This window comes from Macrotis lagotis, chromosome 5 (assembly GCF_037893015.1).
Source record: "Macrotis lagotis isolate mMagLag1 chromosome 5, bilby.v1.9.chrom.fasta, whole genome shotgun sequence".
In the NCBI taxonomy this organism is placed as follows: Eukaryota; Metazoa; Chordata; class Mammalia; order Peramelemorphia; family Peramelidae; genus Macrotis; species Macrotis lagotis.
In genome coordinates this window covers 148,888,123-148,914,296 of record NC_133662.1, presented here as the reverse complement: position 1 = coordinate 148,914,296, position 26,174 = coordinate 148,888,123, and the positions used below count along the sequence as shown (strand labels likewise).

Below are 26,174 nucleotides of genomic sequence, written 5' to 3'. Positions count from 1 at the left end.
GATGCAGTGGATAGAGCACCGGCCCTGGAGTCAGGAGGACCGGATTTCAAATATAGCCTCAGACACTTAATAACCTAGCTGTGTGACCTTGGGTGAGTCACTTAAACCATTGCCTTAAATAAATACAATTTAGACAACATCCATCACATCTTAATACCTTAACTTTCAGTCTTTCACAAAAATCATTACATTTTAGAATTGAAATGGACCTTGGAAATCATGATGATGATGTTTGCCCTTTGTTCTCCAAGAAGGAGATAATGCTGTGACAAGTACATGAATTGGATTTGAGTGAGGGGGTGCTGCTCTAAGTCACCAGCCTCTCTTTCTCCTCCAAAACCATCTGGGTGCAGTGGCCAGATATGGGTCAGAACTGGAGTTGCCTCTGGAAGAGAGACAATCAGGGTTAACCGACTTGCCCAAGGTCACATAGCTATTAAGTGTCAAGTGTCTACGGTTAGAAGTAAATTCTCATCTTCCTGACTCCAGGGCCGGTGCTCTTTCCATGTGGAACAGTGGAAAAAGCATCTTGGAAAGTATGTATCTAGTCTGGACCCTGTAATTTAGAGTTGGTGACTGAGGTCCAGAAAATTTAAGGAACTTGCCCAAGCTAGGAAAGGCTTGGAGAGAAACACCTCCAGTGACTGCCCTGCAGATATCAGGAAGCATGTCAATAATTGCGCTCCTGTGCATGCAGTGAAAGTGAGGAAGAGAACTATAGATTAAACCATTAACATTGTACATTAAACTTGTATAGCTTTGTTTGAGTAGTTTAATGTTTACCAGAAACATTCAGGTTTGTTTGTCCAGTGAAACGTTTGGGGTTTTTTTGGTTTGTTTGTTTGTTGGTCTATTTGCTTGTCTGTTTTAGAGAGGTAGGAGGGAGTGGTTAGATTTAGAACTTTATTTTGTATGGTTTCTAAACCAGAGCAGGAAGAATTTCAGCAAAGATGATTTCCTTGGACCGCCCACTTTATTAATTAATGTCTATTCTATTAAAAGGTGTTGAATAATTGCTAGACAAATTCCTGAGGTTCCCATTAGTCGAAACTTCTTCATGGACTTATTGAATTTGTTTCCTCCTATTCAGCTCTCATTTACATCAGAATGCACCAGCAGCTCAAGTCAAGAATACTCTGCTTCAATGAGATGGAATAAGCAGACTTGATAATTGGATGCCTGCAGGAAGGAGAGCTAAACTACAGATAGCAACAAGGTTTTTCACAAGATCCAGTGTCACTCATGGGGTCAGTGACGCAAGCCCCAGAGAAGCGTCATACTAACCTTCATCACTTCCACCTGCAGATCTTCATTGAGGGAAGGAGTCACTCTGACAGCATTCAGGATCTGATTAAGCAACTGCTTCTCATCAGAGTCTGTTTCCATGGAGACAAATCTCTCATCCGACAGCAGCTTCTGCAAAGAGACACAAGGCATTGAACACAGTCTTTTCCCCTGCTGCCTAGCTCTGTTGTAGCTTATTATATATTGATGGTTATTTTTATTACCCAAGAGTCATATAGCTGGAGACCAATATGAAAAGTCTGATATTCCTGTGCTTTGAGAAAACATTTAATGACTGAAGTAGATAATGTCTTGGTCAAATGTTCTTTATTTAGTGAAAAAAAGCAAGATTCTGCCATTGACTACTTCATTTTAACTTTGAATAACACTAAATCCCAATGTGTCAGGTGAACAGATGTCTGGGTAACAATAAGATGGGTACAGATATGACAAGCTGACCCATCCTCTCTCTATAGACACCTGCCCATGCTCCCATTCCAAATGTGGTTTGCTCATAGGATAAGAAAAGAGATGCAGGAATCACTATCTAGACACTGGTCCTCCTGGCTCCCTGATTTAACCAACATTTTATTGTGGAAATGTATTCTGGAACTCTTGTTTAAAGATTGAAGACATCCTATCCTCATCCTCTGCATTCTCCATAAGAGTTAGGCCACTCTGAGGATTATTCTAAAGGGCAATCCTGAGTCAAAGAGCTATATAGCTAGTTTAATTTAGAGTGACAACAGAGACTGAAAGATGATACAGCAGAAATGAAAGCACTAGTGCCCTAGGAAAGTCCCTAAAATTCGTAAGTCCTGAAAAGAGTCTGGGATCTATCCTGGTAAAGGAAGTTTTCTTTATGGGATTTCATCTATATCAGAAACAATATAAGTTTAGATGAAAAGAACAAAAAATGTTCAAAAATATAACTAAGGGACTAAGGAACACTAAGGAGAATGCCTCTGTGAAATTTGAAAGATGGTGGCTACAAAGACAAATAGTCCAAAAGGATGGAGAAGTTAAATTCCAATAAAACAGCTACTATGTAAAAATAATATTGTAAACTCAATAGTTTTAAGGCATGAGGAGTGAAATAGGAAGTGTGTGTTTATGAAAACTGAATTGATGAGTGGCATAATATATATTGGGGTAGATGTAAAATCAGTAAAACCCAGGTTCAAATCCTATCTCTGACACTAGCACCTCAAGTAACTCTCTAAGTCTGTAAGTTATAATAGACTGTAAGGGCAGAGAACATTCCCTACTCTCTGCTTTCCTGAAGATTAACAAGGTGCTGAGAATATAGTTGGCACTTAATAAATGCTTGTGAAATAGAACTAAAATCTGCAACAATGCACCTGATTATTATAGGCAGCTCTAGGTTGCTATAAATGCTAGTACCAGGGGAAGGAGTTCTGATACTAGTGCAATCTTAGTGAGTTCTTAATTAGAGACGTATTGGAAATCCTGGTAGATTAAAGTAAGAAGTTAAAAGAAGGGAATAAACATTTATATAGTGCTTACCATTTGCCATTTAAGCTCTTACAGTTATAATTTTAACAACTCTGGTAGATATTGCTATTATTCCCAGTTTACAACTGAAAAAAAAAAACTGAGGCAAACACCGGTTAAGTGATTTGCCCAGGATCCCATGACTAGTAAGTTATCTATAGTTGGAGTTGAGCTCAAGTCTTTCTGATTCCAGGCTCAGAGTCAAACTACTCATTTTGTATCTATCTATATACATTTTGAGAAGGAACAGAGAAGTATATTTTCATTGACAGTATATATTTTAATAGAATAAGTACATTAACATATATTCTTTGGATAGGAGGTATGCCATCTGTTTCCCATTCCAGGTTCAATAACTCTTTTAGGGCAGCAAGGTGATGCAGTGGTATATAACCAGTAATCACATTATATAAAGATATAAGGCAGTAATGTGCACAAAGCACTGGTAAAAGTGCTGGGTGGTAGAGGAGAGCTAGAGAAAATTTATCCATGTTGACCTAGTTTCTCCCCTCGGGAAGATTACAATATAGTAGGAAAATAAAACAAAAATGTAAATAATTATAAAAACAATAGTACATGATAAAAATATTAGAGATATAAAAATAAAGGGCTATGTTACATTCAAGGGTCATATAACTATTGTGTCTTACATATCTAAATTAGGGCCTTTTGTATAGGAGTTCTTAAATACTAGTATTTAACCTTGATTAAGTCACTTAAGTTTGGCTTGCCTCAGTTTTCTCATCTATAAAATGGGATATTAATATTACCTACCTCCCATGGTAGTTGTGAGGAAGAACTGAGATAATAATTGTAAAGCATTTAGCATATAATAAGTGCCATAAAAATGTTAGAGTTATTATTATTCAAGATTAAAGAGGTGAACTAAAAGAATTGCATGTTCTCTATTCATTTGAAACCTGTACCACTAATACAGAACTGCAGTAAAACATGCTTGCACTGAGCCACAAATCCTTTTCTGCCTTAACCTCATAAAAGCAGCCACCTAGAAAAGATAGCCAAAATGACAATCTTCTCCCTGGTGGAATTAGCACCTGCATCTGTAGAGTTAAACTTGAATGAACTATAAATATGTTCTAGTTAACTGACTAAACCCAAGTTTGCCTATATGTTTCAAGCACTGCTCCTGAAAATCTTTCTCAATATATTGTGTCTAAAGAATATTGTAGGGGCGGCTAGATGGCACAGCGAATAGAGCACCGGCCTTGGAGTCAGGAGTACCTGGGTTCAAATCCGACCTCAAACACTTAATAATTACCTAGCTGTGTGGCCTTGGGAAAGCCACTTAACCCCATTGCCTTGAAAAATCTAAAAAAAATAAAAAATAAAGTATATTGTATTCCCCAGTTGATGAATAGCAGGAGAAAATGAATAGGAATGTTTCAGAAGAAGAAATCAAAGATCTCTATTGTTATGTGAAGGTATGTTCTAAATTATGAATGATTAGAGAAATGTCAATTAAAACAACTCTGAGGTATCATCTCACCCTTATCAGAAATGACAAATGCAGGAGGAAATGAGGGGAAAATAGGTATACTAATTAACTGTTGTGAAGGTATGACTTTTGTCAGCCATTCTAGAAAACGATTTCCCAGGACTTAGCCCAAAGAGTTTCACAACTCTGTATACCATTGACCCAGCAGGTCTATATCCCAAAGAGATTAAAGAAAAAAAGAAAAAGGCCTCTAGGTTCAAAAATATTTATAGCAACTTTATAAGAATTGGAAGTTGAGGAGATGGTCATCAATTGAAGAATGGCTAAACAAATTATAGTATATGATTATGATGAAGTACTATTATACTATGAAAATGATAATGGGAGTAGTTTCAGAAAAAATGGCAATATCATTATATGAACTTATGCGAAATAAAGTGTGAAGAACCAGGAAATCATTATTCATAGTAATAACAATGTTGTAATGATAATCAACTCTGATCAATACAATGATCCAAGAAAGGACTCATTATGAAAAATGTTATCCCTCTCTAGAGAGATGGAACTCTGAGTACAAATTGAAATACAATTTTTCAATTAATTTTTTATTTTGCTTCTTTTGTGATATGACTAAAATGGAAATTATTTCACATGTACAATTGATATTATTTTGCTTGCCTTTTTAGTGGGCAAGGGAGAACTGGGAGGAAAGGGGAAGATTTAAAATTCAATATATAAAAAGAAAATCATGCTAAAAATAAATGATAAATTTTAAAAATTAAAAAAGTCTTGTTTCATGAGGGTCAGATACTAAATTGTGTATGATCCTCAGTTCTTTCACCAGTGCTTTTCACTGAATAAGCCCTTAACATTCAGTGAATCAATCAACAAACTTTTTGAAGCATCTACTATATATATAAGATATTGTGCTAGGCCTACAAAGAAGAAATTGAAACAGTTCTATCTCTCAAGGAACTTATATTCCAGTGGAGAAATGAAGCAATAAATATTAATCCACTTTCCTGCCTTAGCAAAGAGAGAAAAGGGAACCTACTTGAATCTTTAAAGGAAGGACTGCACTGCTTTGGGGGTTGTCATCAACATAACTATTTTGAATATCAATTTTCATTGTACATGTTATATATATTGTAGAGGATGGTATCAGCCCTATGCCAATTTTAAAGGCATAAGTTTACAAGTTGCTTTAAAAAAATTCTTGATTACTTTAGTTCATTTCCTCACATCTACCTCCTAACAAAAGGAGAATGCTAGAGAAAAAATTCCACTTAAGACTAAGAGTTTTTAAGGGTTTCAGATTGTCAATGATAATCCTTTAAATGACAGAAGAAGAAAAAACAGTGCAGTTGGAGAAATTCTGGCTGAAATAGAAAGGTTTCCCCCCTTTTTCTTCCCAAGGTCTTATTTATTATTAGCCAAGTTTCAAGGATTGATTTTCTAATACATATGATCAAATTCACCTTGGCTGGATTACAAACACAGAATGAGGCTTGACACTTTCCTAAATCACCTTCTATTCAAGGGAGTCAGTCATACCTGCATCCCTGCTAAAGCATACTGGGCCAATTTCATGTTCTTGGATTCCAAAGAAAGTTGGAGAGGAAGGAGGCATTTCTCCCTGGAAGAAGTACAAAAAAAGAAGAAAACAGTAACTCAGATTATTTGGCAAATCATACTTTTTGCAAAGGCAAAAGTGAAAAATAAACGACTTGAAACTAAAATTTGTTATTTGTAACCACAACAGCAACAAACTGGACAGAAAGGGGAATTAATTTACTACTTGCCTTGTTTATCTATAGGTAAATCCACAAGAAATACAATTATTCCATCTTTGCCTTGACCTGATAGAATTCCAAGCTGTCTTCAAGTCCCAGATGTTGTTAATTCCTACCTGAAGCCTAATATGGATCACACTCTCTTCTTCCATGCACCTCCCAAGTGCTAGGACCCTCCTTAAAGCAAAAATTAATTTTCATATTTTTTAAATTAAGTTGTCTCTAAACACATTATAGGGCACAATGGGATAGCTAGATCTGGAGTCAGAAAGACTCATCTTCCTGAGTTCAAATTCAGCCTTGGGCATCTAGTTGTTAAGTGATTTTGGGCAAATGACTTAACTGCTTTAGTTTCCTCATCAAATCACTTCAGTATTTTTGCCCCCCCAAAAAAACCCCCAACAAAAACACCCCCAAAACTAAATTGGGTACCAAGAGTAAGACGTGATTGAAAAACAACTGACAATAAAAAATGCTTTATACCTGTCCATTACCTCAAAGGCATTTTAATTTCTTGAGGCCAGGAATATTTTATTTCTATTTTGTATTCCCAGGACTTATACAGAGTTGGTCCTTAATAGTTCCTTAAGCTTATTAGCTTAAGAGATGCCTGTTGAGTGAAAGAATGAATGAGCTCTAGGAATTTGGGACACAAAGACAAGACAAAAACAAAAAAAATAGTTCTTGCCACAAAGTTATTAATGCCAAAATAAAGCAATAAATTGTTGGTACAGGGATAGTAAGAATGAATCTAGGATTTCTACTGGAGCAGTAGAAAATCTCATTTTATTTTCTCTGAGTGAACTGTAGTTACCACTAAATTTTCTAACTTAACCAATAGCAATTGTCACCTCTAAATTAACTCTATTCTCTGCTAAGGATGAAAAAGAGAGACTAAGTATTTCACCTTTAGAAACCACAAGGAAACCAGCTGTTCAGATAACCTAGAGAATCAGAAAATTAACAATCACTGTAGTAAAAAGAAATCAACTCAAAGGCTTGAACATTCATTCATCCACCATAGGGATGGGGGACTTCCATCTCTGAACACCCCTCCAGCAACAGGAGCCACAAAGGATGAGAGAGGCTCTAAATACAGCATCTAATGTAGTCTACAAAGTTAAAGTAAGCAGACAAAATGAAAACAGATTTGATTACCAATAACATTTTACCAGAGGTCAAACCAACCCTGATTACAGAATAAGTAGTTTACATGAAAATGGATCATTGTGGTTTCTTTTTCTATACATCCTTTGATAAAAAGTTCATTGACAGTATCACTTCCTGTTTCTATTGCAAAAACCATCAATACCATCTTTATTGTCACCTAATTGTGGTTGCAAAAACAACTCTAGATGAGTGTCACTAGGAATGTGATCTGCAGAGAATTCCAGTTCTGTTCACTGTTCGCACATAAGTGACATGCTGTCACTGTCAATCCCAAGGGTAGTAAAAGGAAACCAGAACATGAGAGATATAGGAATAGGAGGGGAGCTGTTTTCCCAGCTATATGAATTCTGTCAAGAGTATTACATATCTAAACATCTACATCTTTACAGAAATAACATTAATGCACAGACTGATAAATAAGGAGACAGGCATGGTAGCTGATGTGAAAATCTGTACAGGTGCCCAGACCAGTTAAGAATCAGAAGAGCAAGAGTGAGACACAGTCTTTCAAAATATAACCTGATTTAAACTCTTCAGACATAATTCTGAGGTATCCTAGGTGTCCTCAGTGGTCATATGAACCTTGGTTCAATTCCTGTTTTCTGAGTCCTTTGTTTTTTTAATTCTGGGCATTGATTTCCCTGGTTCTCATTCTCCCTGCTTTCAGTTACCTGATATCTTGACTTTCTATGAATGATTTGACATTTGTTTGCTCTTTGTCTAAACTCAATTTCCTTATCTCCATATAGGGAATTTTCCTAACACAGGAAACTATATGACCCATTATCCCAACTTTTACCTAGCCCTGGAAATTCCTTAGTCTGGAGCAGAGGAGGGAATTAACTCAATTTCTCCAGTAGCCAAGGGCTTTCTCCCAAAGAACTCCAAGGATTCTCTGCTAACTTCTTGACTTCTATATTCTCCTCTGATCATGAGGTATGGGATTTCAGAAAAGCCTGGAAAAACTTCCATGAACGAATGCTGAGTGAAATGCACAGAACCAGAAGAACATTATACATACTAACAATAACACGGGGTGATGATCAACCATGATGGACTTGTTCATTCCATCACTGCAATAATCAGGGACAATTTTAGGGGATTTGTGATAGAGAACGCCATCTATATTTAGAGAAGGAACTGTAGAATTTAAATGAAGAGCAAAGCTTATCTTCAATTTTTAAGTTTCCCTATGTATTATATAATTTTGTTATCTCTAATGTTTTCTTCCTTTTGGATCTGATTCTTCTCTCACAACACATTCACTTTTGATCTATATTTATTTTTTTAAATTATAAAGATTTTATTTATTTTGAGTTTTACAATTTTTGCCTTTATCTTACTTGCCTCCCCCCACCCCCCACAGAAGGCAATTTGCCAGTATTTACAGTGTTTCCATGGTATACATTGATCCAAATTGAATGTGATGAGAGAGAAATCATATCCTTAAGGAAGAAACATAAAGTATAAGAGATAGCAAGATCAGATAATAAGATATCAAGCTTTTCCCCCTAAATTAAAGGTAATAGTCCTTGGTCTCTGTTCAAACCCCACAGTTGTTTCTCTGGATAAGATGGTATTCTCCATTGCAGACAGCCCCAAATTGTCCCTGATTTTTGCACTGATGGAATGAGCGAATCCATCAAGGTTGATTTGATCTATATTTATCATGGTTGCAAATGTAAAGCCCATATCAGATTGCCTTCTCTTGAGGGAAAGGGGGAGAGAAGGGAGCATGAGAGAAAAATTGTTAGACTCAAAATCTTGAAAAAAAAGATTAGTAGAAACTACCATTGTATGTAATTGGGGAAAAAAAAAATATGTAATTGGGGAAAAAAAAATATATATATATATATATGAAATAAAATTTTTTAAATAAATTTTTCTCTGACATAACAAAGAGTATGATGAAAATAAACTAAATGCAGAACTTTCACAAGACAGTTGGGTTGGCACCAAGAAAATCTATTACATGACAGCAGAATAAAACTTCTACCCCTGGCTAATTGTTCACAAATATAAGCAAATAGTCATATAAGGATACAGAGGAGAAAACATGAGGGGAAGCATAGTATCGCAGAAGATGATTCACAATCAGCGGATGTGGGTTTGGATATTATCTCTGCCACTTAATACCTCAGTAACCTTGAGCAAATCATTGCATTTTTCTGAGCTTCTATTTCCTTATCTGCAACAAATCAAAGTATTCTACTGGATGAGCTCTAAGGTCATTTCTAGCAATAAGTATCAGAATATCTGAAGGACTGCAGGAGAAAGAGAAATTCAATTGATTCTAGTTGTGTTTCGCCCCAGAAGGCTAACTAGGAATGTTGGAAAGAAGTTGCTCAGAAAGAGAAGGATTTTCTGACTGCCTCTGGATGAGGCAAGAGTCTCCTCATTGCATTCCAGGTTCTAGTCAAATGTGTTTTCATGGGAATTCTCAGGATATGGGTGAAATAGAAGAGATCTTTTCCAACTCTGAAATACTTAGCTTCTGGGAAATGTTAAAGTTGAGTTTCAAACACAAATTAACATACTTGGCAACACAAAGATTCAGTAAATACATAACAGAATGCACAAAAGATACATAAAAGGTGTAAATCGGACTTTACTGATCAATCAAGTAACAATTATTAAATTGTTATCTTTATTATATGCCAGGAACTATTTATGCTAGGTGTTAGAAATAAAAAGAAAGCTGAAAATATGCTCCCTGTCCTCAAGGGGCTCACATTCTAATGGGGAAGGTATGTATATCATTATGTTTATATACAAGCAATGGACAGTACAGAGTAGATGAAAGGTAATTTGTGAAGGAAAGGGAGGGGGAAGGAAGAGAATAGGAAAGGCCTTTGGTGGAGGGAAGCATCTGAATTCAATCTTGAAGAAAGTCAGATAAACTAAGAAGTGAAGGTGAGGGAAACAAGCAATCTAGACATAAGGGACAGCTAGTGAAAACACATGAAATTGGGAGATAGAGTATAAGATATGAAGAATAGTTAGAAGGTCAGTGTCACTAAATCATACACTAAATGTAGCACAAGAAGCCTAGAAGGGCAGCAAGGGGTTGAGTTGTGAGATATTTTAAATGCTACACAAAATTTTATATTTTATTTGGGAAGTAACAGAAGCCACTAAAGTTTACTGACCAGGGAGGAGTGAGAATGACTTTTTGAACTCTGAAATTTATGAAAATCCCTTTTGGTAGCCTAGTGGAGGCTGGATTAGGAAGAAGTAAGCCTTGAAGCTGGGAAACCAACCCTAGAGCTGCTAGAATAATCCAAATGAGAAGTGACAAAGGCTCATTCTTAGGTGATGGTTTGTGACTGTAGACAAGGGGAACACAACAGAGTTGTGCAAGTATAGAAATAACAAGAATTGACAAGAGATTGGATAAATAGGATGATTAAGATTGAGAAGGCGGGGCGGCTAGGTGGCCCAGTGGATAAAGCACCAGCCCTGGAGTCAGGAGTACCTGGGTTCAAATCTGTCCTCAGACACTTTATAATTACCTAGCTGTGTGGCCTTGGGCAAGCCACTTAACCCCATTTGCCTTGCAAAAACCTAAAAAAAGAAAAAAAGATTGAGAAGTCATGGATGATATCTAGATTGGAAACCTGAGTAGTTAGGAGAGTGGTAGTACTCATTACTCAATGGTAATAGGAAAATTTAGAAGGGAGGGTTGTTTGGAGTGGGGAGCAAGATAACAAGATTTGTTTTGAATAACTTGAGTTTAAGATGCCTACAGGACATCTAGTTTAAGATGTCCAAAAGATAGTTGGTGATTGGTTGGGGATATCAGGACAGAGACTAGAGTCAGATATTTAAATCTGACAATCATCTGATAAGTATGATCATTGAACCCTTGGGAGTTCACCAAATGAGACAATACTAGGTGAGAAGAGAAAGAAGGCTGGGGACAAAGCTTTGGTGAATATCCATATTGGTAGATATGAACTAGATAGAGACCCAGCAAAGGAGAATGAGAAGAGTAGTTAAATAGGTAGAAGGAAAAAGAGAGAACTTGTAATAATATATTATTATGATGTAACATGTAATATTTATATAAAACATGTAATATATATGCATGTATAAATAATGATATATGTATAGAATATCCAGGAAGAGATGATGATTAGCAGTTTAGAAGTTTGTAGACAGGTCAAGAAGGATGAATATTGAGAAAAGATCATTAGATATGACAATTAAGGGAGGTATTTTGGAGAGGGTTATTTCAGATGAATGATCATGGTTAAAAACCAGGTTACAGAGAACTGAAGGCTAAGAATAAAAGAAGTGAAGGTAAGTGAAGGTAATACAGACTGCTTTTTCCAGAATGCAAAGGGAGAGAGAAATGACAATAGCTAAGATGAGATAGAAATGGGCTTGTTTGTAGTCACCAGGTAATAAACCAGTAGATAGAGACTAGAGACATGAGAGGGTGGGAAAGACAGTGGGATCAATCTCCTGGAAAATTCAGAAGGAGATGACGCTATGACAGATGTCTTGCCTTAATAAGTGCCATAAAACACATCATCCAGAACAGGGATGAGTTGGAAGTGAAATAATTTGTCATGTAGGAAGAATGATAAAAGTTATCATGGAAGGCTACAGTGACAAACTCAGCATATTAAGAGAATCAGAGGAAAGAATTCCAAGTCTTGGGTGAGTCCTCCATAAAAGATTTACAGAAAGAATTTTATGCAGGATAGGAAGCAGTGAAGAGATTGCAGCTCCATCCAAATATCCAAGATAGTAATAGTAAACTCATTCTTTAGAAACCCAAAGAAGCATTTTGCACTGTTTCGGGAAGTAATCAATAAACAATCTTATTAAACACTTAATCTGTGCCAGAGTCTGAGGGAGAGACTAAAAGAATTAGTGGTAGCTAAAAGCCTGGAGAGATCACCATCAGATGGAGATTCTGGTTTGCTGCTGAAAGAAGAGTATGGTTATAGGGAGGGGTGCATTGTGTCTGTGGGACCACATGACACCATCCTCAAGGAGAAAATTTTAGTTCTTAAGGGATCAAAGTCACCTAAGGCTAAAGTTAACAGAAAGGATGGATCTTCCATATTCAACCAGAAATCTGCTATCATCATCTAGCAAAAGGCTACATTCTCCATCCAGGCGGGACATTGTTCTGTAAGTGTATCCCAGAAGTTCTGGGTCAGGTTCTGGGGGAGAAGGTATAGAGGAGGCAATCTCCATGTCTTGAGAGAGGAAGGTACCTTCTCATAACCCTGTTAATCATCTCTGTCCCACTTGGTCACCCACCTCTCTCCACACACCTTAATTGGTCATGGCCCAGTAGTCCTTCCACAAATGGGGGAAGAGTTACAACTAGAATTCAACCTGGATCAAATAGAAAAGAAAAAAAAGTATGCTCTGTAGATTATTGCAGAACATCATAAAAACAGTCTGCTACTTTGTCCAAAAAGAAAGGACTTGAGTGAGCAGAGAATAATGATCCATTAATTGAATCTACTAATGGAACTCCTAATGACGATGGTATAGAACACACAATTCTTCTTCATTACATCATACAGAGAGTATTTTGATCCTATATGGATGTTAATACATTCTCTGATAGGAAACTCTTAATTTTCATTCAATAAACAAGATTCTTTCTTACTGGAGTCAATGAAGGCAGAAGCTCTTTGTGTCTCATTTGAATACAATGGCATTTTTTTGTTTGGTTTTAAACTGAGAAATGATTAGGGATGCTGTAGATCTACAAAGCAAGCATTTTAACTTCAGGATCTGGCAAGAAACATATCAAGTTAAGCCTGTTTCCATTAACTACATCGCTATAGTTGGCAGCCCAGTTTCATTAAACTGGAAAGACAAGCAGGCAAAGGGGAAATAACACACACTGAATAAAGAAAAATTGTCCAGTATTTATTTGTGATTGTGTTTCAATAAAAGGGACAGATGTGAATTTTCAGTAAAACTTGCTGTCAAGTAAAGCTTCATATCCCTGAGTGTTCAATTACTTCCTGCTTCACAAAACACTGGGGGGAAAGTCTAGACTAGATAACTCTTAAGGTCCTGTCACACTCTTCAGATTGCTAATAATAATACTTCATACTACTGATGAAGTCTGAATGCCAATTGAAGCATACTATTTTCACTTGTTTTGTCTTTTTCATGTTTTTTTCTTTTTATTCTGTTTCTTCTTTCACAACATGACTAATGTGAAAATGCATTACATGATTGCAAATGTATAACCTATACTAGATGGCTTGTGCTGCAGAGGGGAACTCTCTCAAAGCAAAAAATCCAAGTTGAAAATTGTCTATAAGTGTAATTGGAAAAAATAAAATACCATCAAATATTTTTTTAAAAATGCTTCAAGGAAAAAATTATACTTCACACTAACACACATAATTTGAAGTTTAAAAATAACTTTCATCCTAGCTCTGATAAATAATAATATCCTCATTTGACAAACAAGTAAATTGAAGTCCTGCCCCTCTGCCCTTCTCTTAATGAGTTCTTTCTTAAATCTTCATTTTGAAGAAATATCCAGCCCCGTCCCATGCTTGCTGAGTCCTTCACTTGACTTTTTCTTCAGTTCCTGAATCTTTCGACTTCTCTTCTATGCTCTCCTCCTTTCTTCCCCTGCCCTGCCCTTCTTAATCTCCCATTTACTCCTGTTATGGCTTTCTCCATTAGAATATAAGTCCCTCATGAACTCTTTCTTTTTGCTTAGGGCTTAGCACAGTGCCCTAGCACACAATAAGAGCTTAATAAATAATTGTTGACTGAATTTCATAGAGATTAAATGAATTAAGGTGATATAGATATATGCTATATCCATAGCAAATGGATGACAGTATCCCAAAAGATCTTTAAAGGTTACCCCAGTGGGGTGAACATGATATAATGCACTTTTTATTAGGGATTTAGAGTCTTATTCCTGAGTTAAAATAATTGGCTTTATATGAACAAAATGGGGGAGTATAGTTAAATAGTAGTTTCTCTGAAAAAAATCTGAGGGTTCTATTGGATTGAAACCTGAATAAGAGTCAAAACTTTGATAGAGAAGACTAATGCAAAGCTACTGCAAACTTGGGCTGCCTTGAGAGAGGCCTCCAGATACAAAGAAGGTTGGGCCTCACTGCTCTATCCTAGTCACATCACATCCAGAATTCCTGTATTCATTTCCATGTGCTACATTAATAAGTTGGAAAGGAGAGAAGAGTAGGGGCAAGGGGCACTTGAGGGCTTTCTTCAAATGCTTCCTACCAGGGAATCTCCTCCCTGGTAGAGGTGGAGCTGGCCTCCAGTCCACAGCTGTTTTAGCCATCTTCCCTTCTTCCCAGAGCCCATTCCTAATCATCTTGCTAATTTCTCTGTCCAATTTTCTCCTTCCAATTGGATACTGAAATTATATCCCTACTCAGGCAGCTAGATGGCACAGTGGATAGAATTATAAGTCTGGAATCAGGAAAACCTGAGTTCAAATTCAACCTCAGATGCTTACTTGCTATTTGATCCTGTACTAATGATTTAACTTCTTGTGACGATGCCCTCACATGTAATATGGTAATTGTATTAGTACCTAATTTCCAAGAGGTGTTGTGATGAACAAAATGCTTGGAAAAAAAAAAAAACCCTTTGCAGAGTTCCTGGCACATAATGCCCCGTCCCCTCCCTGGATGAGAGGAGATGCAGAATGCCCTCTCCACTATGCCCTGAGACCTATTGCTTTCTTCCCCATACTGGCACACTGCTCTTGTGGATCAGACACTTTACTGAATTCCAATGATTCTTACACCCACCCAGTGATTTTCCAACCACCAAGACACAAAACTCTTTTACACAATGGATAGAACATTGGCCCTAAAATCTGGAGGACCTGAGTTCAAATTTAGTCTCAGATATATATTAGCTGTGTGACCTTGGGCAAGTCACTTAACCCTGATTGCCTCACATACAGATCTATCTCTAATCATCCTGATCCATATCTGTCCACCGGACCCAGATGGTTCTGGAGGAAAAAGTGAGCTTCATGACTTAACATAGCATCCCCTCACTCAAATCTAATTCATATGCATGTTAAGGCATCACCTCCCTGATGTCAAGGTCTTCTTTGAAAAAGGACAAACATCATCATTACCTAAAAAATTACAAACCACTATCTGCTGCTTTGTGGAATAATTTCCTAAAAAAGAAAAGAGAATCCAGAAGTGATTCAATAAGATTAAGCTATTTACATTTCTCCAAGGAAGGATGATACTTTCACTTCTAAGAACATTCTCATTATTAGGACAACTAGAAGGAGGGCATGCATGTGAGTTGAATATGATGGGATGATATCTAAAAAAATTAAAGGGTGAGAAAGAGGAAGGTGAAAGAGAAAGACAGAATGGAGTAAATTCTCATGTGAAAGAGTTACAGAGGGTTTTTACATTGAGGGAGAAGAAATTGAACCTTGTTCTCCTTTGAATTGGCTCAAAGAAGAAATAACAAACACTCAGTTGGATATAGAAATCTATCTTATCCTATAGGAAAGTAGGAGGGGAAGGAGACAAGCAAGGGGGCCCTAATAGAAGGAAGGGTGGTTTGGGAAGAAGTAGTGAGAAGCAAAACACTTGGGGATGGACAGGGTGAAAGGAGAAGGAGAGTTGGATAAATGAGGGGAAAATGGAAAGAGGTAAATATAGAGTAATCAGAACTGTGAAAAAAATTTTTACAGCAAGTTTTTCTAATTAGGCCTCATTCTAAAATATATAAAGAGAAAAGGGTCAAATTTATTTTTAAAAAGTAATAGGTGGGGGCTAGGTGGCTCAGTGGCTGGAGCACTGGCCCTGGAGTCAAGAGTACTTGAGTTCAAATCTGGCCTCAGACCTTAATAATTACCTTTGTGGCCTTGGGCAAGCCATTAACCCCATTGCCTTGCAAAAAAAACCCCTAAAAACAAAAACAAACAAACAAACAAACAAAAAACCTTAAAAAAAGTAATATGTGACAAGTAGATGGCACAGGATAGAGCATCAGCCCTCCAGTCAGGAAGATCTGAGTTCAAATCCATCCACAGACACTTGATACTTATTGGGAAAAATCACTTAACCCTATTGTCTCATTAAAAAATAAAAGAGCCGTTCTTCAATTGATTAAAAGTGGTCAAAGAATATGAGCTGAAAGTTTTCAAACAAAATCATCAGATTTATCTATAATTCTATGAAAAAATTCTCCAAATCACCACTGAGTAGAGAAATGCAAATTAAAACGACTCTGAGGTAATACCTCATACCTATCAGATTGGTTAATATGACGCAAAATGGGGAAAAAGGCAAATGTTGAAAAAAAATTGAGACACTAATGAGAAAATAAATCTATCAGTGGAATTGTGAACTGATACATGTATTCTGGAGGGCAATTTGGAACTATGTCCAAAAGGCTATAAAAGCATGTAAACCCTTTGACCCAGCAATACTAGGTCTGCAACCCAAAAGAGATAAAAAGGAAAAGGATCTGTATGACTAAAAATTATTTGGAGTACCTTCTTTTAGTGATAATAATAGAGGTTGCAAATTGAAGTGATGCCCATCAACTGGGAAATGACTGAACAAGTTACAGTTTTTGATTGTAATGAAATACTGTTGTACTATAAGAAATAATGGGGATATGCTAATAAAAACCTGAAAAGATTTACATGAATTGATGCAAAATGATATGAGTAGAACCAGAACACTGTATACAGTAATAGTAATATTGTATGATGATCATGTTATCCAGCTCCAGAGAAAGAACTTAAAATCTTAATGTAGATTGAAGAATTAAAAAAAAACACCTTTATTTTCCTTGCTTTGTTTTGTTTTGGTTCTGATCTGTGTTTTCTTTCACATGACTAATATCAGATGTGTTTTGTATGACTGCATATGAATAATTAATGACAAATTGCTAGAGAGAGGGAGAAAATTTAGAGCTCAAAAATTTAAAACTAAATGTTGGAAAATGTTTCTACATGTTACTGGAGAAAAATAAATTTATTAATTCATTGGATCTAGAATAGCACTGATATAGTTACTTTTTCCATTAGTAAAGTTCACATGCCATATATTTCCAAAGATGAACAACATTTAAGATTTTTCAAATACCAGGAGAATGTTTACACATGTCCCTCTGTTGTCTCTACCTCCTGTGGGTCACTTATGGTTAGAAATTCTAGTGTTAAAAAGAAACAAGCAATTTTATTTTAACAGTCAACTACTAAAATGCAAGGTTCAATAGCTATCTATCATGATTATTCTTTTATGCTTAACTCCTTGTATAATTTTAAGTTTGCTGGATTTTGTGCTGAAACAAAATTTGTCAGCAGATAATAATAAATAAAAATAAAGACATTTGTACAAGAAGAGAACTTAGGAAAATCAAATGTTTGTGTTTCCTAATTCCAATTTATTCCTCCTATTAAATTCTGGGCAAAGCAGATGGATGACATGTTGCAACTGTTTAAGTTATAAGTAAGAAGGTAACTCAACATGGTAGCCTCATACTCTTTATATGTCCATCACTTTTTCATATCATAAACTGGCAATATAGATTCTACTTCCATGCTGTTTTCCTACTATGAATGGTTACACTAATCTCTTTGAGTAGTCAAATCTTATGTATGTATGCACAGATGCACATATGTATGTATTTATAGCAATTATCTTTATTTTAAATTTTTCCTTTTTTTATTGCAGGCTTAATTATCCACAAATATGTAGCCATTTCCAGATACAAGGAACAGGGAAGAAAAAGAAAAAAAGTTAACTTCAGTGACAATTTAAAAGAAATATATACATATATGAAATTTAATTATGTGGTAACAAAATTGCTTGTACTTTTTCCCTTTTGCTACCTATTACAGGCACATAGGGGTATTAACTGTATTCCCTTTTGCACTTTTTTCTCCTGATTATTTTAAAAAAGTTTTTCTTGATTTTTTTTATATCCAGCATTACACACTAACCCAACAGTCTCTCTCCTAAGAAATTCCTTGAAACAATTATGTATAATTAAACAAAACAAATTAAAACAAGCAAATCTTAGATCTCACATCTGATTCAGTACCACTACTCCATTTCATATTGTCCTAAATAACATAGATGACATTATATAGACTTGGGAAGGGGGCAGGGGGAAAGATTCAATGCTATCAAAACAATGTCACCCACAAACAGAAATGATTTTAGATATTCCCTTTTACAGGAATTTTAGATTGAGAATAGATCAACCCCTGCATTTCACAAATGAGAAAATTGAAGCACAGAGAGCAGAAGGGATTTGGAAACAAACAGCATAACCAGAATATGATCCCATGTCCTCTGATTCTGGAGTCAGCACATTGCTCTCTCCTTGGGCAACATTCAAGTTAGTATTTGAGGAACAAGAGAGGGAAAAGGATCTTCCCTTCCTAGGCAATACAAAATTTTGCCCTCCTTCCCACCCTATCCCCACCTGTCTAACCCCCCCATCAACCCCCCAATTTTATCTGTCTTTATAACCCCATTATATACTTCACATACTCCCCTCCTACCTTCAGATTATCACTTCCTTGAAGGAAGTGATTATATTTATTTTCATATCTCAAGGACTTGGTATGGGGAAGGAGCTTAAGGATTCTCTTTGAATAAAGGGAAGGGAATAAGAATTTATAAACAAGGGCAACTGGATGGCCCTGGAGTCAGGAGGACCTGAGTTCAAATGTGACCTTAGATACTTACTACTTACTTAACCATGTGACCTTGAGCAAGTCATATAACCCCATTCCCTTGCCAAAAAAAAAGGATTTATAAATAGCACCATGCCTTAGCAACTAGATGATGCAATGGATGAAGTATTGAACCTGAAGTCAGGAAGACTCATCTTCATGAGTTCAAATTCAGTCTCTGACACTTACTAGCTCTGTGACCTAGGACAAGTCACTTAATTCTGTAGACCTCAGTTTTCTCATCTGGAAAATTAGGTTGAGAAGGAAATGGCAAACTGTTGTAGTATCTTCACCAAGAATACTTCAAAGGGTCAGACACAAAGGAAATGACCAACTAATTTCTGTGAAAAGTGCTTTACAAATATTATCTTATTTGATCCTTATATTATCCCTAAAAGGAAGATATTATTTTTCTTTAATTAAAGATTTTATTTCAGTTTTGAGTTTTACAATTTTTCCTCCAATCTTACTTCCCTCCCCCCATCCCACCCCCCACGGGAAGCAATCTGTCAGTCTTTACTTTGTTTCCATGTTGCACATTGATCCAAATTGAGTGTGAAAGAGAAATCATATCCTTAAGGAAGAAACAAAAAGTATAAGAGATAACAAGATCAGACAATGAGATAGCTTGTTTGTTTTTCCCCTAAATTAAAGGGAATAGTCCTTGAACTTTGTTCAAACTCCACGGCTCTTTATCTGGATACAGATGGTATTCTCCATTGCAGAAAGTCCAAAATTGTCCCTGATTGTTGCACTGATGGAAGGAGCAAATCCATCAAGGTTGATCATCACCCCCATGTAACAGCAGTTAGGGTGTATAGTGTTTCTCTGGTTCTGCTTATCTCACTCAGAATCAGTTCATGTGAATCCCTACAGGCTTCCCTGAATTCCCATCCCTCCTGGTTTCTAATAGAATAATAGTGCTCCATGACATACATATATACCACAGTTTGCTAAGCCATTCCCCAATTGAAGGACATTTACTTGATTTCCAATTCTTTGTCACCACAAACAGAGCTGCTATGAATATTGTTGTACAAGTGATGTTTTTACCCTTTTTCATGATCTCTTCAGGGTATAGACCCAGTAGTGGTATTGCTGGATCAAAGGGTATGCACATTTTTGCTGCCCTTTAGGCGTAGCTCCAAATTTCTCTCCAGAAAGGTTGGATGAGTTCTCAGCTCCACCAACAGTGTAATAGTTCCAGATTTCCCACAACCCTTCCCACAATGATGATCATTAGCCTTTCTGGTCATATTGGCCAGTCTGAGAGGTGTGAGGTGGTACCTCAGAGAAGCTTTAATTCACATTTCTCTAATAATTAATGATTTAGAGTAATTTTTCATATGGCTCTAGATTACTTTGATCTCCTCATCTGTAAATTTCCTTTGCATATCCTTTGACCATTTGTCAGTTAGGGAATGGCTTTTTTAAAAAAAATGACTCAGTTCTCTGTATATTTTAGAAATGAGTCCTTTGTCAGAATCATTAGTTGTAATGATTGTTTCCCAATTTACTACATTTCTTTTGATCTTGGTTACAGTTGGTTTTATCTGTGCAAAAGCTTTTTAATTTAATGTAATTGAAATCATCTAGTTTGTTTTTGGTGATGTTCTCCAGCTCTGAAGGAAGATATTCTTAACCCCATTTTTAGATTTGAGAAAACTGAAGCACACAGTATTAGTAAGAGGCTGGATTTGAACTCAGGTGTTCTTGACTCCAGATTTATAGCACTCCATCCACTATCCCACCTAATTGCCTCCAAAACTTGAATCCAAATCTTTTGATTCCTGCTTTAGTGCACCATATAATATATAAACAACAGTGAGTTAGTCTATGGAATTGGATTTTGGGTTTTTTGGGGGGGGATTAAATTTTTACAAGGCAGTAGGTTAAGTGACTTGTCCAAGGTCACATGGCTAAATAAGTATTAAGTGTCTGAGGCTGCATTTGAACTCAGGTCCTCCTGACTACAGGACTGGTGCTCTATCTACTGTGCCATCTAGCCACCCCTATGCTATGGAATTGGAAAGAAAGTTTTTCAAAAGGAAAAAACCTGATTGCTAAATCTGATACCTCATTTTTCTGTCTATATGTAGACTGATCCTTCTTTTAGTTTCTGATCCTGCACTCCTCACCTACCCATTGTGATGATGCTTTCCATTTAAAATGCTTAGGAGGCCCTCAAATACAAGCTCTCTTCTAGGGTTTTCTCAAAAAATTAGGAGATGCTTTATATTTACTTGAAAGTTAAATCAATAAATAAAATCTTAGTCTTCCATTTTATCTTTGCCATATGGTGAGAAAAGTAATGTTCTTTGGAGTAATATAATGCAGACTCTCATATTAACAGAAATTGATCAAATACCTCCATAAAACATTCACAAGTTGAAAATCATTTGAAAACATCTGGCCACCTTTCTGTAAAGCAAATTAATCATAGCAAGAGAAGGAAAAAGATAGTGATCACAGTCAGATCTACACAGTTGAAGAGATTTCAACATAGGGCATATCTTTATTATGTTTTAATTTTAAGTTTTTATTTTTAACTTATGGAATAAAATATTTCCATGACAAATTATAATTTTACAAAGATGATTTTATGTTAAACTGAAAATCTATTATGCCAAACTTGTTATTCCTTTCAAATATAGAACAAAATTATTATGTAAATTTCTTTTTCTTCCCTCCCCCTCCCCTAGAGATGTTTACCATTAGATATATATATAGAGATAAATGTATTTATATGTGTTTATTTTATGTAAAATTATTCTACATATATTTCTATTTACCAGTTCTTTCTCTTGAGTCAGATAAAGTCAAGTCCTGACTTCATCCAGATTAAAGAATGAATGTTTATAAGAACTTTTGCTTGAGTCCTTCCTTGATAATCATCCATTGCATGTCATGTCTACAAGTTGTAATGGCTAGAGGACAACTACCATAACCACCATTTGTCTCAACTCTGTACTTAGAGGCAGTTCTCTCTGGTCCCATCCAACCAGAGCAGATCTATCCTTGTCCTAATACCACTATTCAATACTAAATGGATGTCAGAGTCTAATGGATGTGAGCCGATAGAAAGCTAGGGCCAGGGCAGTGATTCTCAGCAGGCTTCCTATTATAAAACATCTCTTCAGTGAGTAGCTCAATCACCTAATGTATGACTCTCTGGGTATGTGTGACCTAGTATGTAGCATTTCACTAATGCACAATTTATATGTCTGGGAAATATTTTAATGTACAAGTTACCTGAAAATTTGAATTCATGGAAGTTGCCTGGGGCCGTGGGCCATCTTGGCTCCACTGCCATCTCTTTCCCAGACCCACATGAGGCAGGCTAAAAATAGTTGCCGCAGCAGCCTGAATGCCAGACAATTGCAATTTCTGTTCAAAGGGTGAAATAAAGCCAATTCTGGAAAGGACACTGGCACGAAGATCTCAGGGCTCTGTAGGAAAACTAAGGCTTTGTATAATTATTTTCTGAAGGAACTTTGTTGAACTCTTTGGGAATAGAGCAGAATTAATCAAAACCTCCATTATCCTATAATCTTATGCTCACCTTTTCTCCTCTTGGTGGGTTTACAAAGCCTCACATCCACAGAAGTCTTGTGCAGTCTCTGGAGAGAGACAATCATTTTTTTCCTTCAGTTTTCTCCTTCCACCCCTAGTTCTGAGCATAGCCTTTAAAGCCAGAGAGAAGACAATTGACATCTGAGGTCTGGAGTTAGGAAATCTGTGCTCATTGCTGGTCTTAGACTCTTACTACCTGGTGAACCTGGGCAAGTCATTTAACCTCTATTTGCTTCAGTTTCCTCAACTGTGCAGGGTTATTATTGTGAAGATTAAAAAAACAATAGTATTTATAAAATGCCTAGGCACAGTGTAGTATGTTGGTCCTTTATAAATACTTATTCCCTACCTGCCCCCATAGAATGGTACAAGGAATGGCAGAATGTGATATTTAACACCGAGAATCAATTGTCTAGTAAAAATAATATCCAGATTCAAATAGTCCTTTCTTCATAGCAGTCCACAGAGATAAGTAGTACAAGAATGATCCCCTTTTTATACATCGGAAAACTAGGTCTCAGAAAGATGCAGCTTATGCTAGCCCTACAGTCAAAGCTAGCACAATCTGCATAATTCTGATGCCCAAGAACCTGGTTCTGAATCCTGGTTTTGCTGCTTTCTCACTGTGTGATCTCTCTAGGGCTAGGCTCTCTCATCTATAAAATGAAGGGGACACACTAAGTAATCTTTTAAAACTATATGTTTTATTGATGCTTTTCTTTTAAACATTAATGTCACTCCCTAATGACTAGACTCCATAGAACCCTAGATTATAACAAAAAAAGTATAATAAGCAAAATAAGGAAAACACAATGACCTCACAATATAAATGGAAAGAAGAACAGCAATGAATCAAACTGAAAGCTATAAAATTATAATGACTAGGTATGACTAGAGAAGGGATATTTGAAGACATCCCTTCTACTCCAACCCTTCTCACTTTTTTTTCAGGTGTAGGGAGATGTGGCTGTGGAACCCCATAGAGTATAAAACATTTTCAACATAGAGATTTTAGTTTTTTTATTAGTTTAGTTCATCTCCATCTGTTGGTTTCCTTCAAATCTCAGGGAAAACTCATATTTTATAAGAAGCCTTCTCAGATTTATCTTAGTGTTGGTCTTCCCTCTATGGATTGTCTCCAATTTATCGTGTATGTATTGTTTTTGTACATAGTTGTGTATATGTTATCTCTCCCGTTAAACTATGAGCTCCATGATAACAGTTCTATTTTTGTGTCTTTCTTTGTATTCCTGCTGCTTAGCATTGAGACTGAAATATTTGTTCAGTCATTTCAGTTATATCCAGCTCTCTGTGATCTCATTTGAAATTTTCTTAGCAAAGATACTGGAGTGATTGCCATTTCCTTCTCCAGCTCATTTTACAGGGGAGAAAACCGAGGGGGGAAAAGAGCTGCATGACAAACCCAGGGTTATACAGCTAGTAACTTGGGTGTCTCTGACTCCAGACCCATATCTCTATTCATTGTATCACCTAGCTGTCTAATCAAGTTGTCTTGCAAATGGTCAGTTTATCAAAAGTATAAGGTAGATATCTAATATCTAAATGGAGACATTAATTCTTAACCATATGAGGAAAGTATTATGGTTCTTAAAGTTGTGTTTGACTAAGTGGATAGTGACTTGTGAGATGATCTTGGAGTAGGAAAAAGGTCAGGATCTAATGAGCTATTATCACTCAATTTCCCTATGTCTCAGGCAAATCTCAAGGTTACAAAATTAAAGAGCTTCATAAATGGAAAGAGAATCTACCTTAGCAGGTCTTCATATCAATGAGATAAGTCTGAGTAAAAAAAAATCTCTTTATATCTCATCAGTGCAACAATCAGGGACAATTTTGGGCTATGCGTGATGGAGAATACCATCTATATCCAGAGAAAGAATTGTGGAGTTTGGACAAAGACCAAAGCCTATTACCTTTAATTTAAAAAAAACAATATCTTATTATGTAATTTTGCTATCTCTTATACTTTATTTTTTCCCTTAAGGATATGATTTCTCTCTCATCACATTCAACTTAGACCAATGTATACCATGGAAGCAATGTAAAGACTAACAGACTGCTTCCTGTGGGGGATGGGAGGAGGGAAGCAAGATCAGGGGAAAAATGTAAAACTCAAAATAAATAAAATATTTCTTAAAAAAATCTCTTTAGAGTAGCCCTATTAGTCTAATCACTAACTACATGTCTAAAAACAAAATACAGGTAAGACAACTAAATATACAATTACATTTTAAAGGTGTAAGATGGAGCTGGAAATGATCTTAAACATCTCTTAATAGAAAGCTTTTATAGTAAAGGTGAAGATGAAGCACAGAAATTATGGATTGCCTAAGGTCCTCTTTGGAATAGAAATTTCTCACTACAATGGCAAAATACTTGAACAAACTAGTCATATTTAATGGCTAACATAATAAAGGATAGAAATAAAATTAGTTCTCATAAATAAACAGCTTGGAAGCTACTTTCCATCTGGGAAAGTACATCAGGTTCTTAGTAACCTTAGTAACTAGTTCTTTCAATAATACCTAACTCTACAGAAAGAGAAGGAAAAGACATAAAGGGAAACAATCTGGCATCATAGAAGTTAGTTACATTAGAGTCACAGATCCCACCTCTGACACCAATTATGTGACCTTGAGCAATCAAATGAAATAAACAATTATTAAGCATCTCCTATGTTCCACTCTGGTTGTGTGATCCTGGACAAGTCATTTAACCCTATTTGTCTCAGTTTTCTTATCTGTAAAAAAATCTGGAGAAGTAAATGTCAAACCATTTTAGTATATTTGCCAAGAAAATCCCAAATAAGGTCAAGAAGAGGTGAATGCAATCGAAAGACTAAACAATAGCAATATCTTAACTGATGCACCAGTCCTTTACACATTTTTGTGAGGGCAACTAAGTAGAATGGTGTGAATGGGGCTTGGCAAGTTCAAATCCAGGTTTAGTCACTAGCTAGCAATGGGACTTAATAACTGCTTATTGAATAATTAGTGTTTATTTTTTTGAGATTAAGTCAATAGCTTGAAGCCTCTCCCACCCACATAGACATTATGTGAGGATTACAAATTGCTTTTCTTGTATGGGGTTTCCTAGCTGAGTGTGCAGCTAGGAAATGTCTGAGACTGAATTTGAGCTCATGTCTTACTGACTTTAGATCCAAATCTCTTTCCAGTAATAAATTCACTGTTTCAACTAAAATACATGAGATTACAAAGAAAACCAATTATAATGAAATGCGGTTTTCAAAATATTTTTTAAAAACAAGTACCCAGGTGAAGAACCCCTATAACAGAACAACCAGTTCAATTCTCTCATTTTATGGATTAAGAAAGTTAAATCTGGGATATGTTAAATGACTCACCCAAGGTAATATAGGTTATAAGGGGCAGAGCTGGTATTCAAACTCAAGTCCTTATTTCAAACCTAGGGCTCTTTCCACTGTACCATATATAATTTTGGCTTCAGATCAAATTCAGAATATCTCCTCCAAAATAAGGCTTTTTAAGATTGTAACATTTCCATGATCTCAAAAATAGTAAATCTCTAAAATTAGTATGAATCTGGGACTCCTGACTCCTAGTCTGGTGCTGTAGTCCCTAGGGGAAAAAGTTCATATCTCTGACTTAATGATTCAGGCTATGTCTAATCA

General features: G+C 36.1%; 1 protein-coding gene across 6 annotated transcripts in view; it reads right to left on the bottom strand.

Moving 5' to 3' along the window:
- Positions 1-26,174, bottom strand: part of ARFGEF3 (ARFGEF family member 3) — a 215,606-nt gene that overhangs the window by 151,001 nt on the left and 38,431 nt on the right. For all 6 annotated transcript variants that reach the window (XM_074187684.1, XM_074187686.1, XM_074187690.1 and 3 more), the window contains exons 3-4: positions 5,810-5,891; positions 1,285-1,416 (exon numbers count right to left, since the gene is read on the bottom strand). In XM_074187684.1, coding sequence (XP_074043785.1) covers positions 1,285-1,416; positions 5,810-5,891 — 214 coding nt within the window. The remainder of the gene's footprint in view (positions 1-1,284; positions 1,417-5,809; positions 5,892-26,174) is intronic.